This window comes from Acomys minous, assembly GCF_964271855.1.
Source record: "Acomys minous genome assembly, chromosome: 4".
NCBI classification, from domain to species: Eukaryota; Metazoa; Chordata; class Mammalia; order Rodentia; family Muridae; genus Acomys; species Acomys minous.
In genome coordinates, this window is record NC_140486.1 from 133,693,994 (window position 1) to 133,711,734 (window position 17,741).

Sequence of the window (17,741 nt, forward strand, 5' to 3'; positions counted from 1 at the left end):
AGGCCTCCTCTCAGAGCTTGAGCTTCCTGGGCTCCTGAGCCTCAGGATACCCTTGGAACACCGCCCCACCTCAGAGTTGTGGACACTCTTCCACCCAAGGGCCAGAAGGCAGGCCACCCACCCACAGCAAGTGTTAAATAGGTAAAGCAACTGGAATTCATATGACTGGTTTCATAGTAGAGCAGATTATATAGAAAACAGATAAACAGCTTCATAGAGGAAAAGAGTCTTTAACTTCATCTCATATGATGAACCATTTCCATTCCTAGCTATTTCTAAGGGTGGGGAGAATAATAACCAAAAGATTTGCTGGAATGCTTATAGCCCAAAACTGGAATAAATAACACATTAAGCAAAAAAATGCCAAAAAATTAATGAGCTAATTATATCTATGGAACTGTCTCAGAGACACAGTATTTAATTTTCAAGATAACCCTAACCTTGCTTTTGTGATTCCCTCTATGAGAAATTTTAGAAAAGCTGAATCTTTAATTAGAAGCAGCTGCGTAGTGGTTATGCAGGGCTGTGGTGGGGATGTCTGGGGAAGGAAGGACCAAAACATTGTGTGTCTGGATGTTGTGATTACAGTGTTGGTTGTCAAGTTTTACACACTTGCCAAAACACAGTTGAACTCATGCAGATGTGTACATTTAAATTATACCTCAGTAACTTTGGCGGGGGTGGGGGGGACGACGAAAACATTTTATGTAAAAACTGTGATAGTATCTGAGACAAAGGGTTTCAATAATTTTCATTTATAAATACTTTCATACTTTACGAGAACCTTAAGATTGCTGTAACAGCCACTTCCTTTGCATTGCTTCCTTTCCTTAACATTCAGGGCCTCACTTAAACTATTCTTCTACCTCCTTCCACTGGAAGTCTTACCTGGCTACAGCCAGAGTCACCCCATAGACTCCTGGGGCCTTGCCTGTCCTAGAGATGCTCCCCCACCAATTTCTGTTCTCTCCTGGTCCTCTCCTCCCTTTCCCCCATCCCTGACTCTCCCACACTTGATCTCCATTGCTGTTACCCTCCCCCCTTACACAGCTCCCTCCATCCATCCACTTCTGACATCTATTTTATTTTCTCTTCTGAATGAGATTCAGCATCTTCCCTTGGGCCCTCCTTGACTTCTTTGGGTCTTTGGATTGTAGCATGGTTATTCTGTGTTTTGTGGCTAATATCTGCTTATAAGTGAGTACATGCCATGCATGTCTTTCTGGGTCTGGGTTACTTCACTTCCTACTTTTTTTTTTTTTTTTTTTTTAGGATTTATTTATTTACTACAGTGCTCTACCTGCATGTGTCCCTGCACACCAGAAGAGGGCAACGCATTTCACTATAGATGGTTGTGAGCCATCACCATGTGGTTGCTGGGAATTGAGCTCAGGACCTCTGGAAGAGCAGATGGTGCTCTTAACGGCTGAGCCATCTCTCCAGCCCCTTTCTAAATGTCAATATTTTCCTTTGTTTGGTATAATCTGCCTTAATCAACAAATATTCCTACATCAAAATGTAAATCCCTATCATCAACTCTAAATTAAAGTTCAGTCTGATAGTGCATAATAAAAAATAAAATAAACAAAAAAGTATTTTTCTATTCTCTGGTATTTTGTACCTTTCTCCTCTCTATCATTTTTCAGATTTCACAGTATTGTTTCTTATACTTAGTGTGGGACCAATTTTTTAAAATAGGGGAACTATCTCTTCTTGTGATCTAATTTATGTTAAGACATATCTAAGTCAGTAGAGTTTGGAACTCAAAAAAATCTGGTCTTTTATAATTTTGCATTTCTTGTGTGTGTACGTGTGTACATGTGTAGTATGGTATACATGTAAAGATCAGAGTACAACTTTCAAGGATCTGTTCTTTACAACAAACAAGAAGAAAAAAGGTCAGTTATTTGGCTGGAGAAATGCCTCAATAGTTAAGAACACTGGCTGCTCTTCCTGAGGACCTGGGTTTGATTCCCAGCACCAACATGGCAGCTCACATTCCAGGGCATCTGACACACTCTTCTGGCTTCATGAAATGAATGATTTGAAACATTCTCTTTTTATTTGAAAAAAGTCAATCTATGCCTCCTGCCTTGTTGAAGCAAGATCTGCCTTACTTCTCCTTTCAATGTATTCTCCTGTCGCTGCCTCCCGTTACAGGGCTGCTGGGGTTACAGGCGCATGCCACTGCATCTGGCTTTTTATCTGAGTTCTTGGAATGGAAGTCAGGTCATCGGATTTGAGTGACAAGTTGTTTGTTTGTTTGTTTGTTTGTTTGTTTTTCAAGATAAGGTGCCTGCTTGTAATCCCACCACTCAGGAGGCAGAGGCAGACAGATCTCTGTGAGTTCAAGACCAGGCTGGTCTACAAGGTAAGTCCAGGACAGCTAGAGCTTTCTCTGTGTAATAGCCCTGGCCCTGGCCTGGAACTCTGCCTGCCTCTGCCTTCTTCTCTGGGATTAAAGGCATGTGCCACCATGGCCAGCTCAAGTGGCAAGTTCTTTTACTAGTGGCTCTCAACCTTCCTAATGCTGCAATCCTTTAATACAGTTCCTCATGTTGTGGTGACCCCCAATCATAAAATTATTTTTGTTGCTACCTTAATAACAGTAATTTTGCTACTGTTATGAGTCAAAATGTAAATACTTTGGAGATAAAGGTTTGCCAAGAAGGTCCTGACCCACAGTTTGAGAACCATTGCACTAAACCATTTCACCAACAACCCCCATCCCCAAACACAAACACCACTACCACCAAATATATCTTAACTCTTGTTTGTACCTGGCAGTTACTTTAAAACAAAGCTACATCTTAAATCTATAACATGTGAGATGAAATGGCCAGGATTGTAGCTGTATGGGTAAAATAAAAAGGTTGGGCTTTTCTATGCTCGTTCTAGCTCACAAATAATGATACAGAGACCTATTACATTTATTAATAATCTTTAAGTACTATACCTGGGCAAATACTCATCTATTTTAACCTGAATATGCTGGTCTAGACTATCTCCATGTGCCTTGTTACCTGTCATCTTGTCTCACCCTGGCTGCTCCTGCTCCATCTTTGTTGCCATGGTGACTCCCTCATGGCTTCCTCAACCTTCTCCTTCACCCGGGGCTCTCCTCCTGGGATCACAAGTCTCACTTTAAGTATTAAGTATTAAGCTTTAAGTATTGTTAGAATTTTCCAAAGTGATAATCAAAAGGAGTAACTTTTAAATTTTGTGTTGACTGGGAGGTTGAACACATGTTTTTGTTAATTGTTCTTTTATATTTAGTGTTGTTTTCTTAAAACATCTTTTTGCAGGGGAGGAAGACAGGGGATGCCTTGCTCAAAGTAATCTTTTTGGGCAGACCTCAAACTCGCAAAGATCACCTGCCTCTACATCCTGATTGCTGGAATTAAAAGCATGTGCCACCACATTGGGCTCAATTGTATCTTTTTGAAGTTCCCTGTATGTTAACTAATTTTCAAATACTTGCCTTATTGCCTCTGCAGATTTGATAATGGGCTGCATTAAAAGTAAAGAAAACAAAAGTCCAGCCATTAAATATACACCGGAAAACCCTCCAGAGCCTGTAAGCACAAGTACCAGTCATTATGGAACTGAACATTCTACAGTTGCCCCGACCTCTTCCACAAAGGGAGCATCGGCTAATTTTAACAGTCTTTCCATGACACCATTTGGAGGGTCCTCTGGGGTGACTCCTTTTGGAGGAGCATCTTCCTCATTCTCAGTGGTGCCAAGTTCATATCCTGCAGGCTTAACAGGTGAGGTTTAAATGGACAGTTGCAGAACATATTACCTTGGGCTTTACATACTTCAGGTCTGGCTGTTAGGAAAAGTTTCTTACTAGCAAACTAATCAAAAAGTTGTGTGAGGAAGGATAGCAGGCTACCAAGAAGAGACTTGATACCCTATGAGCATATGTGGGGAGGGGGGAGGTCCTCCTCAGTCACAGTCATAGGGGAGGGGAGTAAGATGGGAGGGAGGAATGGGAGGATACAAGGGATGGGATAACAACTCAGATGTAACATGAATAAATTAATAAAATATATTTTTTTAAAAAGCTGTGTGAACAAATAAAGTCTCTAACAAAAAACAGTAAGTTTTGAGATAGGATCTCACTGTGCAGCCATACCACCTTCAAATTTTCAGTTTTTGTTTCTATTTTCATACAGCTGGGGATCAAAAAAGCCTCCAAAATAACATATTTGGCCCTGGAGCTGTATTTCTTGCACTGGAGTCTTAGTATACACACGATAGGCTTCTGGGAAATTTGGTAATAGTAGTGACCATAACTTGTTTCACTAACCTATTACCCAAGTAATTATTGAGCGGCTACTATATGGCAGGCACTGGGAATACAAGATTTGAAAGCATCCTTCTTTTCTATTCCAGCAATTTGCTAGCTTTTCTTTTTTCTGTTTTGTTTTTATATTTTGTTTGTGTTTTCGTTTTTGTTTTGTTTTGTTTTGTTTTGTTTTTTGAGACAGTGTTTCTCTGTGTAGCCTTGGCTGTCCTGAACTCACTTTGTAGACCAGGCTGGTCTTGAACTCACAGAAATCCACCTACCTTTGCCTCCCAAATGCTGGGATTACTGATGTGCACTTAATTTGCTAGCTCTTCACAACTGTAAAGTGCTATCTGGTATTAATGTGCTATGTTATTTATTTAATAAGTTAATTATGTCAGTTTAGTAACAATAGCACATTTTCTATCAGATATTGATTTTATTCCATTTATTTATTTTGTGTGTATGCTCTTACATGCCCCATAGTGTACATGTAGAAGTCAGTCATCAGTGTTGTTAGCAAGCACCTTTATTAGCTGAGCCATATCACTGGCCCAAGTAGGGGTTTTTAAAAAGGAAAATCTTGAAGTTCAGAGTTCAGATCATTTTTTTCCAGAGTCACAGTTGATAAGCAAGAGATTTAGTGCCCTGGTCCAGAATTCCATTTATTACATTGTCATTTCCTTTCAGAGGATGGCAAGAAGTGATAGTTGACAATCTTGTTGTGGAATCAGGAAGTCCTAAAAGTGTAGATTTTTAAAAAGAAAATAAGCTCTTTTGCCCAAGCCTCCCATATTAGGATGCTTTTCTCTTGAAATAACAAAGCACAGCTGGCTTAGAAAAGAACGCGCTCTGGGTTTCCTGATGTGAGAGTTCCATGATGTCTGCAAGATATAGCATTACTTTCATCCTTCCTTTAACCCTTGGAGCGCCCACCTCAGTCTGGGGTGTAAACAGCTATCAAGGACAGGTGGAATGGTGTCCTTGCTAGTAATCAATGCGGCAAAAGAGAAATATTCTTCTACAAGCACGGACTACACATTCATTCCTTAGTCTGCTAACCTCCCGACCAGGAGCAGTAGCAGAGGACTGCCATGTACTGCATCTATTTTGATAGCGTCCAGAGGGTGATAGTTGATCACAGTCCTGATTTCAGCCTCCCAACTATAAGTGCTAAGTCAATACAATCAACGAGCATGATGCTATTTTCTGATAGTTAACACAAGCCTTGAAATTGCTTAGAAAAGTTAGTAATTCAAAATGGCCAGAATAAATAAATGTTGATACAAAGACTTTTTTTAGTTACTTAAAGCAATTTTTACAAATAGGTTTGGGGGCTAGAGAGGTGGCTCAGAACTTAAGAGCAGTGACTGCCCCTCCTGAGTTCAATTCCCAGCAACCACATGGTGGCTCGCAACCATCTATAATGAGATCTAAAGCCCTCTTCTGATCTGCAGGTGTACATGCAATAGACCACTGTATACATCATCATCATCATCATATTTTTTTTAAAAATAGTGTCTTTAATTACAAATTATATGCATGCATACAATGTGTTTGATCATTGTCACCTGATACAGTCCTCCCGCATCTCTTCCCAGATCCATTCCCAATACTCAAGCAAATCACTTGTATGAAATACTCCATTCATAGATGTTCATTTAATAGGTGGGGGGGGGGCGGGGACAGGACGGGCAGAATTTGTTGTACAAGGTATAGAGAAGTGAGCAACACAAAGTTTCTGAAGCTAGTGGAGTTTACGTTATAACAGTTTAATAATAGTTAGTGAGTAAACACCCAAAAATAGTCATCAGTAGTAGTATTTAAGTATTGTGAAGTTGAAAACAAGATCATTGGTGAAAGCCCTGTAGTTGGTACAGAAAGCCATCTTAGGAATAAATCATTTGAACTGATACTTGATTGATAGATATATTCTATTTGTGGAGCTAGAGAAAGAAAAAGCAAAATAACAAAAATAACAAACAGAATTCAAGAAGTATAAATAGACTTGGAACTTTAAAAGACAAATGTAGCCGGGCGTGGTGGCGCACGCCTTTAATCCCAGCACTCAGGAGGCAGAGGCAGGTGGATCGCTGTGAGTTCGAGGCCAGCCTGTTCTACAAAGCGAGTTCAGGACAGCCAAGGCTACACAGAAAACCAAACAAAAAGCAAAAGACAGATGTACATAGATGGAGAACTGTATAGACTAGATAGACAGGACAGGGAGTTGCTAGGGTCACAGACTGGAGGAAATAGTTCAGGTGTTATTCAAAGCCAGAAAGAAGCTTTGAGATGCAAAGAAAGGAGTTTATTTGGATTTCCTCTTTTAAAACACTCTCGGAGTTGTAGAGATGTCTCAGGAGTTAAGAGCACTTGGTGCTTTTCCAGAGGACCTTGATTTGGTTCTGAGCATCAATATCAGGCAGCTCAGAACTACCTGTAACTCTAGTTCAAAGAGATCCAACACCCTTTCTGTGGCCTCAGGCACCTGCACACATGTGGCCTACACTCACACACACATACACTTAAATATGTGTGCACTTAAATAAATTTTGAAAAGGAATTAAAACTCATTCTAGCTGCTGTGTGGAGAATGGATGATAGTGAAGCAGAGTAGAAATGCTAAAATTCCTAGTGAGAGGTGCCATAGGAAGTAAGTAAATCACCCAATTTAGACCTAGAACTAGAGAAATGACTTGGCAAATACAGATTAAAAAAGAAAACCAAGAGCTTTATTTGTTTATAATAAAATTTAAATGCTTACTAGATATTGAAGTAGAGATATCAAATAAGAAAGTTGATTGATGACTAAAGCTGAGGGGAGAAGCCAGCCAGGTGAGGTGATGCTGTGTATGAATGTGCTCTTATACCTTTGCTTTTCTACTACTTTGTCTTTATAGGCAGCAAGTTTTATAACGCATTTTCCATGTCACAGCATTTGTACTTATCACTCCTTTGTAATTTTACTGCGTGCCTTTTATCTCTCCTATTCCTTAAAAATATTGATGTATGTAAAACTAATAATGGATGCAGCAAGTCAATCAACTGTACTAGGTCGAGTTTATACATAATTGGGTTAAGACTTATCTTGATCAAAACTGGATGTGGTGGCACACATCTTTAGTATCCCAGTACTCAGGAGGCAGATGCAGGCAGATCTCTCTGAGTTGGATGCCAGCCTGGTGCACACGGTGAGGCCTTGTCTCACAAAGAATATGTTCATCAGTGGTCAGGTCTAGGAGTATAGCTCAGGAGTAGACTGACCTTGCATGTAGGGGGCTAAGTATTTGATCCTTTCGTCTCAGAAGAAAAGTTGGTTAAAAGATACAAATTTTCAGAAGTAAGTTCAAGAATTTTATTGTACAACTCTGTGACTCCGCTTAGTAATAATATTGAAAGTTGGTAAAAGTAGATTTTAAGTTTGCCCCCAAAAAGTGAATACTATGATGTAACTTGATTTAACCATTCTATAATCTATATATTTTTCAAAATATTTTATTATACTTGATAAATGTATACATCTCTTATAAGTGATATACTGTATTTTAAAAACTGGAATATCTGCTTTGAAGTATTTTTAAACACTGCAATATCATTTTTATTGTGTATATCTGCTCTGTTATTTTAATTGCACATAATAGATTAGATGTTAAATATGTTCATCTTTTTAACTATATTCACACATTGCTAGTTCTGGTGACTATTTTTTGAGTTTATACTGTATAATTCATACTAAGAATACCCTTAACTTTTTTATTATAATTTATTAACATTACGTCCCAACTGTAATCTCCCTCATACCCTTAGCTTTTAAGACAAATGCAATATTTTTATTTTTAAGTATAAAGTGAGCCTTAAGTTAACCAATAATAATCACTTTTAATGATTATAGACAGAAATAGCTTCCTATTGTGGATAAGGAATTGAAGACAAGTACCAACAGTCTGTGTGCTTTTTCTCAGCAATGTGGCTGTCTTTTCTAGCCAGAAATGTTGCTTCAGAAATGAAATTACATTTATTTTAGGGTTTATAGAATTTCAGAATTTTTAAAGTACACACTGGTTTCACTGGAAGCCTTAGGAGAACATCTTACTCAAAACCCAACTTCTAAAAATAAATACTACAACACGGAGGAAACTGAGCTTAAGCTTTTCCTGGCAACAGTCAGCACTTTGTTTATGAATTCATGTGTATCCCTTACCTTGTTCTTTTTTTCCTGTGCCAGGTGGTGTCACTATATTTGTGGCCTTATATGATTATGAAGCTAGAACTACAGAAGACCTTTCCTTTAAGAAGGGTGAAAGATTTCAAATAATTAACAATACGTAAGTTTTGTGTGTATTTTGTAAGAGAGAAACCTGGTCTGTACGTTGGACCATGGATGGAGTTGGTGATCGGAGCTGAGAGTGGTGGGGTGCGGGGTCTGTGCCCTGGGTTGAACAATACATTTACCTTCCTGAAACACACTGCATACCATGCTGTAGGCAACGTTACTGCTTCTGCAGATTGTGCTCTTGGAATCAGTCTATAAACAGTAAGGGTGGTGCACATACCTACCATCCCAGCACTGGAGAGGCTAAGACAAAATCTTGAGTTTGAGGCTAGTCAAGGTTGCATAGTGAGTTCAGGGTCATCATGGCCTATCTACATGCATACCAAGTTCCTGTCTCCAAAATGATTTCCCTCGTAAAACGATCTTTAGGAAGAGAAATCTATATTTATATAAATACCAGGTGACCTAAAAATCTTATTTGTGGGGGCTGGATATGGAACCTTTGTACTCTGAAACTTACAAAATTGTGCTTTTCTTACGTTTCCTTAGACCTTGTCATTTAGTGGTCTGCCATAGAAAAGTTTATGTTTGTTATGTAGCAGATTTTGTAATCTCATTCGCAAGCGTAACAACCACTTTGTAACTTCTCAAACACATACTTATGGTCTCTCTGCTTCTCTAGTCATGTTTCCATCCATTCTTGTCTTACCATCTGTTACCACTTCCTGTTGTAGAGCATAACTGTGATTGTGTCTCTTTGCCTTGAGAGCCTTGAGTAACTAACTAACAATGACCATAAAGAGCAACAACAGTAATAATCAGGAATTTGCCCTGTGCTTCTACCCTTTCTCATTGTGCCATCAGCAATAATGAAGTACTTGGAATACTTTTAGTACAGTATTTTCCAACTCTCTTCATACTGTTTCTTTTGCTGGGACAACTTTGTGGGGGTGCTTGTTTGAGTGGTGATAGAATCCAGAGCCTCCAGTGTGCAAGGCCAGTCACTAAACTATACCTGAGTCCTTGCTTGTTTGTTCACTCTTCTGTTCCTTCCTTTCTCTCTTTCTCTTTCAGCTTTACTTATATATTAGTACGTGTATCATGTGCTTATGGGCTCATTTGTGGAGGCCAGAGGACAGCTTGGAGTGGTTGGTTCTTGCCTCCCTCCTGTACACTGTCTCTGGGGATTAATTTAGGTCATTGTCTTGCACGGGAAATGCCTTCACCTACTGAGCTATCTTGCCAGCCCAGGGTTTTTAAGGTGGTGAAATGTTCTAAGATGTACTATTTTGATAACTATACAACTCTGAATATATTAAAATCCTTAAATGATATCCTTTAATTGTAGTGGCATACAAATAAATTCTCAAACTACTAAAATTTTATTTAAAATTTAGTAAATTTCTTTGTTTAGCACAGCTTATTAGCTTTAATTGAAATAATTAACATAAAAAGGTAAGTAGAATTCAAGATGCAGTGCTTTTGTGATCTTAATTCATGTAACCAGCTTTTTAAAATATTGTTCATTTTAGTTCAACTCTTGGTCTGATTAATCCATAAAAGTCCAGATAAAAGTGGAAGCAGTTTTTGTTATTTGATTGAGATAAGAAATTACACCTTGGGTAAGAGTTACGTTATGGTGATTGCTGATTTTTGTGTTGCAGGGAAGGAGATTGGTGGGAAGCAAGATCAATTGCTACCGGAAAGAATGGCTATATCCCGAGCAATTACGTAGCGCCTGCGGATTCCATCCAGGCAGAAGAGTATGGTGCTACTTCATATTTTATTAATCATTTTGACTGTTAAAATGTTCTAATGCACATTCTACATAACCACAACTTTACACGCAGTTATATACCAGTCTTAATTCAGCTAATGTATCATATTAATAAATGCTATTTGAGAATTAATAATTAATATTGTGTCTTCTCACACAATAAGTAAATCTGCACTAATCATTCTACATTGTATTTAGTCTCTTTCCCTTTTTTTTTTTTTTGTCATTTTTAAAACTCATTTTTTTTTTTGTACTCCATAGACTGTCACTTCAGCTCCTTGCACAGATATGTATTGTAGTGATGCTTGTTTTTACTGATACAAATCATTACAACAGTGGTCTTCTGCTACTACTTTTGTTGCTCTTTGTTTGGTTTTTTGTCTTCCTCAATATTCTGTGAACTCTCCTACAGCACTGACTATCATTTTTTATCACTAAACTTTATTAAATCAAACCCACACAAATTTGGAATCCCTTAAAATTTTGTTATTATCTACTTGCTTCTTACCGAATACAAATGATCACATTGTTTCCAAAGAATTATTTCCCTGTCACTGACAGATTTTCCACCTGTATTTTCTGTCTTTTCTTCTCTATTTACTGGTTTTCTGGCTGGTCAGGGGAATTTAAAAGCATGTTAAATAGATAGTACATGGGAAAACTATTAGCACATTTCTACAGTTAACATTTTTATCCTTTAATTCTCCTGTTTAATATGTAAAAATAGTTCTACTAGCCAGGTGTGGTGGGGTACTCATATAATCCCAGCACTCCAGATGGTGGAGACAGGTGGATGGATCACTGAAAATTCCCTGGTCTATAAAGTAAGTCCTGGACAGCCAAGGTACACAGAGAAACCCTGTCTTTAAAAAAAAAAAGGAAGAAAGAAAAGAGAAAAAATATTATAGTTTTAGTATGTTAGTATGTTCTAAGTTATGTTTTATAGCTATTCTTTGTCATCTTTCCTGTCTGTCACACTCCATTCTTTTTGGTTTTTCAAGACAGGGTTTCTCTATATAGCCGTGACTGTCCTGGAACTCTCTCTAGACCAGGCTGGCCTCAAACTCAGAGATCTGCCTGCCTCTGCCTCCCAAGTGCTAGAATTAAAGATGCCGCCACTCCCTGGCTATCTTACTTCGTTCTTATTGGTACATGTATGTAATTTTTCTGATCCTCGTACCTTTCTAACTCAAAACATCATTTCTTTTCAGATGGTATTTTGGCAAAATGGGGAGAAAAGATGCCGAGAGATTACTTCTGAATCCTGGGAATCAGCGAGGTATATTCTTAGTAAGAGAAAGTGAAACTACTAAAGGTATGAGTATAACATTATAGTGCATAGAGTGCCTTAGGCACAGTTGGAGGGAGCTGCAGTAAAAGTGTGTGTTCCCTCAACCCCCAGGTGCTTATTCCCTCTCGATTCGTGATTGGGATGAGGTAAGGGGTGACAATGTGAAACATTACAAAATCAGGAAACTTGACAATGGTGGATACTACATCACAACCAGAGCTCAATTTGATACTCTGCAGAAACTGGTGAAGCACTATACAGGTAGGTTAGCGCTTCAGAGGTAGGATTTAATTTCTTACATTCTCTTTTGAGAGGGCAAGTCTATCTATTAGGCTTTAATATACTCATTTATATCTATACACAGAGATGTTGGTGTTTTGGGTTTTGGGTTTTTTTAGTTATTTAGTGTGTGAACACACATGCTGTGGTACACGCGTGAAGGCCAGGGAAAATTTACAGAATCAGTTCTCTCCTTATACTGTGTGAGTCCTGGGGATGAAATTTAAGTTGTCAGTCTTGGCCACAAGTACCAGCTGACTCATATTGCTGATGCTCTGCTCTAGTTTCAAAATGAGAAAGAAATAAGAGTCACATGTAGCCCAGGCAACGTAGCAGGATCCTTCCTCAAAAAAAATAAAGAATTGGGTTATTGAATGTCATGCTAAAATCAGACTATTATTGGAATCACTGTTCGCTACTGGCATAGTGTTTATATTGGAGTTTCAGATCATAATGTATAAATGCTAAGATAGATTGTGACAATAATTAAATTTTAAAATGTGACAGCAAATACTTTATGAATACTAAGTGGCTGAAGTTAAACTTGTAATATAAAAAAGCTATCTCAAATCAGGTGTGGTGGTACACGCCTTTATTCCCAACACTTGGGAGGCAGAAGCAGGTGGATCACTGTGAGTTCCAGGCAACCTGGTCTACAAAGTGGGTCCAGGATAGCCAAGTCTATACAGAGAGACCCTGTCTTGGAAAACAAAAACAAAAAACAAACCAAATAAACAAGAGCTATCTCAGACTTAAGATTGTAGCTTAGTGGTAAAGTACTTAATTATATGTGCCAAGATTTTCTCCCCATCACTGCATAAAGAAAAGACAGAGTCAAAAGCTCTCAGATGTCTTCTTTGATTCCCTTCTGTAGAAGCTGAATCTTTTAAGACTTCCTAAAATATATACCCTACAAAATTCAATTTGAAGGTGCTATTTTTTACCCAAGAAAATGAACCTATAGCAACTATAGACATTCTTGTCTTTCAAGGACCTTTGAAAAGTAATCTATTTTGGAGTCTTGTGTCTTAAATTTTTTCATTGCCAATTGGATATGTAAATGTGTCTGAAAGCCTTTAAATAATTGGTACTGCAAAAGGGGAGGTTTCCATGGCAATTCTTCTGTGACAGCAGCAAACTGAAACTATAAAGTCAATTGGCAAGTATGGCATTGATCGAACATGTTACTGAGCTAGTGTTACTTGTAATTGCCCTGGTTACAATGTGAATTTAAGTGGTTGCTTGATGAGAATGGGAGGAAATGTGTCTCACTTACAAAGAGAGGTTTTTTTATAAGCAGGGTACGTAAACCAAGCCATTATGAATCTGGACTAGCTGACTTAAGGTCTCCTTTATTTAAAGTTCAATCCTTTACACCAGTTTCTTTCTTGATTTTTCAGTTTTACGAATTAGTGGTTGTTAGAAGTAACAACTAATGATGCAGCTCCTTGAGGGGAATACATCAAACCTAGTGGTCAAAAGCAGAGCTTGTTTTGTTTTGTTTGTTTGTTTTTTGAATCAAGGTTTCTCTGTGTAACAGCCCTGGCTGTCCTGGACTCGCTTTGTAGACCAGGCTGGCCTCAAACTCACAGCGATCCACCTGCCTCTGCATCCCAAGTTCTGGAATTAAAGGCATGCACCACTATGCCTGGTCAAAAGCAGAGCTTTAAACTGTGGTGCAATCTTAGCACTTAGGAGGGCTAAGGCTGGAAGAATCTGAATTCAGCTCTCAGATACCCTGTCTACCTGCCAAAAGCAGAGTGGAATTTTGGAGCCAGATAGACCTGTATTTGAATACTACCTGAGTCCTTGGGAAAGTTCATAGGTTTTCCAAGGTCAGTTTATATGAAAAGGCCATATAGATAAACACAATAACATAAGCATACATATTCAATAAATATTAACATAAAATGTATTTCTAAAATGTTTAAGTTGTATATACTTCATCTTTTTTCTTCTAGAAAGCTTCATTTTATGTGTTTTTTTTTTTTTTAGAGTAAAACTGATAGGAAATTGTGATTCTAATTCAATGACTTAAGCTTTAAAAAAAAAAAAAAACAAATAATAAGCCAGGTATGGTGACATACACCTTTAATCCTAGAAGCAGGTAAATCTCTGAGTTCAAAGCCAACTTAGTCTACATAGTGAGTTCCAGGCCAGTCAAGGCTACCTAGTGAGATCCTGTCTCAAAAACCAAATATATAAATAATCATGAGTACACACACTAATATTCTATTTGTCTCAACTCTGAAAGTAATTCATTTACAGTGTTTCCTGTTCATTTATCTAGAACATGCTGATGGTTTATGCCACAAGTTAACAACTGTGTGTCCAACTGTGAAACCCCAGACTCAAGGTCTAGCAAAAGATGCTTGGGAAATCCCTCGAGACTCTTTACGACTAGAGGTTAAACTAGGTCAAGGATGCTTTGGCGAAGTATGGATGGGTAAGAAGCCTGAGCTTCATTGTTACTTCATTTTGTTATTATGGAACCATAAATTAAAGTAGCAAAATACAAAATATGAGCAATATATATTTCATTATATAGGATAACTTTTATTGTTGATTTAATTTTTATCTAAAATTCCTTGAAATACAGATGTAAAGAGTAAATTTTTTTTTTTTTTTAGGAACATGGAATGGAACCACAAAAGTAGCAATCAAAACATTAAAGCCAGGTACAATGATGCCAGAAGCCTTCCTCCAAGAAGCTCAGATAATGAAAAAATTAAGACACGATAAACTTGTTCCACTGTATGCAGTTGTTTCTGAAGAGCCAATTTATATTGTCACTGAGTTTATGTCAAAAGGTATGTACATACGAGTTGGTTTTTACAGGGTTGTGTTACAGTGAAACAACCTCAATTCTATTGTTTCTTAAATTCAAAATAGCATACAATATATTTTGGTTATATCATATTCTTTCTCAGATCCCCACTCAACCCACCCGCCAAACTTTATATTCTTTCTCTTTAAAAATAGAAAGAGACAAAAAGTGTGAGGAAAAAATCTCAAACAAGAACATGGAATTCATTTTGTGTTGTCCAACTATTCCTGAGTGTTCGACCCTCGTTGGGGTGTGGTTGGTATACCCAATGTCTCCCCATTGGGGGAAAATGACTTTCCCAGCAGTTGTCAGGTACAAACAGGGTCTTGATTAGGAGTTGGGCCATGCGGTTCCCCTTCTCCATGCCAGGGTGTTGCTGGTGTGAACTGTGAGGTGCTGTGCTGATCGTCATAGTCTCTGTGAGCTCCTATGTGTGTCAGACCTGCTGTGACTGGAAAATACTTGTGGCGTCGTCTACCACCCCTGGCTCTTGCATAGAGCCGTGAGCATTGAGGGGAGCAATATGATACATTTAGGATGGGTTCCCATTTAGAGCTCTGTGTCCCAAAAATCTCACTCTCTGAATGTTGTCCAGTTTTGATTGTCTGTGTCAATTACCATCTCCTGCGAGAAGTCTCTCTGATGAGGGCTCAGTGATGCACTTTTCTGTGGGTATAGCAGTATGTTGTTAGGAGTCCTTTAATTGCTTTGTAAATTTAACAGAATAATTGTAGATTTTTTTTCCTAGGGCCCATGATGTACGTTTCAAAGGTTCTTGGCCTCATTAACAGTGTCAGATACAGGTTCTGTCTCATGAAGTGGGCCTTCTAAGGCCAGTTGTTGTTTATTTCCATAATGTTCATGGCCTGATTACACCAATAAGTGTACTTGGCAGGCAGATTGCTAAAGTAGCTCACAAGATTCACAGCTCAGTGAACTTAATGATTATTTTTCTCATTAAAAATAACATTTTTATGTGTTTTGCATGTATGTTTGCATGGACGCATGCATGCCATGACACATGTGTGGAGATCAAAGGACAGTTTGAGGAGCCAGCTTTTTTCTTCTACCATTTGGGTCTTGAGGACTAAACTCAGGTTACCAGTCTTGGCAGCCAGCAGGGCACCTTTACTCACTGTGATGTGACCTCTTGCCTCTATTTTTATGTACAGATTTTTGTTACATAGTACTCTTTTTTTCCAGTTTTTGAGACAGGGTCTCTCTGTGTTAGCCTTGGCTGTCCTAGAATCGCTTTGTAGACCAGGCTGGCCTCAAACTACAGAGATCTGCCTGCCTTTGCCTCCCATGTGCTGGGATTAAAGGGGTGCGCCACCACGCCTGGCTACATAGTACTTTCTAACAAGATTTTTCTGTAGACTCTTGAAAAGAGGAAATGTGATATTTTTAATGGAATAGTGGTTATTCCCAGTTATCCCACAGGATCTTATGAGACTTTAAAGGAAAATGAAGCAGACCAAGTCTTTTGAAAGTGGATTTAAATAAAGGAAATGGATTGCTAGGGCAGCAGAAAAGTAGACAAATTGAATTAAAGGTAAACCTGTATCTATAGCACTAAGGCAAAGACAATAAGGGGAAGCATTCTTACCTCACTTTATATAAACACAGTTTTTACACATAGGCCTTCAGAAGCAGTGTTCTGTCACTTGAAATTTCTCATCCTCCCCAACCTAGGCACAAGGGGGCTCTTAAATAACAGCTACTTAGAGCCAGGGGCAAAGACAAGTACGGTTGATAGTATTTCTAGGCCATTGATCCTTAGGAGCTTTTGGAGTCAGTAAGTGATGAAATGATGTTGATTAGCCTGAATCTACCCAGTGTGAGTTGGATCTATTTGTTTTTATTTTTTACTTTTTTGAAATCCAACTAGTTAAGTTTTATTAAGTCATCTGCTCTAGTAGTCCACCTTAGCTAGTGTTGTTCCCTCTAGTGGTGATAGGGGCATCTGCACACAACAAATTTCCTACAGGGGGAAAAAATCCCTCTAAAAGGACTAAAAACAATAGCCTATTAATTGATAGCTAAAATATACCTAACATTCCAAAGTATATGTCGTCTTTGGAAGGTGTTTGGGCTACAAATAGGTGCCATGGCATTTGAATGAGTGCATTAAATGAAATAGACGAGGGAGGGAGAAAAAGGCAATAAATTTAAATCAAGATATTAGTAGTATAAGAAATCAAGTGGAAGTAAGGCTAGTGGGCCATCCATATAGTTTGATGTATTGATTTTTTTTGATGTATTGATTTTTTTAAATTGGAAGAAAACTAAATTCTGTATTGTTACATGATTTTGTTAATTATTTTCAGGTGAGAGATTTAGAATATAAGATAACAAAAGTCCTTTCTGGTTTTAAAATGTTGTAATCCCTCATCTTAATATTCAGTTGCTTAGCACTAGACCCTTATAATCATCAAAGCTTATTCCCTTGTGTGCTTGATCATAAACATATTGTTGCAGACACAGTTTTTTGTTCCTGATTTCCTTGCTGTGTTTTCTTCTGCTATTGTGCTGACAATCAAACCCAGGGTCTCGTACATGCTAAGAACACACACCACCACTGAGCCATGTTGGCCCCAGCCCTGCTCATGAGTTCGGCTCGTTATTCCTGCCCCTCAGAATTTGTTTCCCTATCTTGACAAGTTCTACCAATTATGCTTCTTGATCCAGTGTGTAATCCATGTCATCTCTCTTTTGAGTCTTTTAATCTGAATCTCTCAGCCTTTCTTATGAAAATGAGTATCTCTGTTGTTTTGTTTTATAAAAAATGTGTTTTGATTTGGGTTTGTCTGATGTTGTATGCTTTTAACTCGTAATAGAGAACAACCAGACCTTTGCTTTGTGTTTGTCCTGCTGTGCTTTCCCCGTAGTGCCATCCTCTGACACCAAGAGCTCGCTGTCAGGCCAGCATGAGCTCCCTATATGTAATTGTAACTACTTCAGGGTAGTGCCAGTTGTCTGAATAATAGCTTCAAACCAACT

The 17,741-nt window shown here is 38.3% G+C and overlaps 1 protein-coding gene across 5 annotated transcripts in view; it reads left to right on the forward strand.

The window, feature by feature from the left end:
- The window catches only part of YES1 (YES proto-oncogene 1, Src family tyrosine kinase), a 50,550-nt gene that overhangs the window by 16,900 nt on the left and 15,909 nt on the right, over positions 1 to 17,741 (forward strand). For 4 of the 5 annotated variants that reach the window (XM_084779704.1, XM_084779706.1, XM_084779705.1 and 1 more), the window contains exons 2-8: positions 3,498 to 3,770; positions 8,520 to 8,619; positions 10,232 to 10,330; positions 11,556 to 11,659; positions 11,747 to 11,896; positions 14,205 to 14,360; positions 14,545 to 14,724. In XM_084779704.1, coding sequence (XP_084635830.1) covers positions 3,506 to 3,770; positions 8,520 to 8,619; positions 10,232 to 10,330; positions 11,556 to 11,659; positions 11,747 to 11,896; positions 14,205 to 14,360; positions 14,545 to 14,724 — 1,054 coding nt within the window. In that variant the 5' untranslated portion in view covers positions 3,498 to 3,505. Of the gene's footprint in view, positions 1 to 2,287; positions 2,372 to 3,497; positions 3,771 to 8,519; positions 8,620 to 10,231; positions 10,331 to 11,555; positions 11,660 to 11,746; positions 11,897 to 14,204; positions 14,361 to 14,544; positions 14,725 to 17,741 lie in introns of all 5 variants that reach the window. The other variant, XM_084779703.1, reaches the window with a different exon arrangement.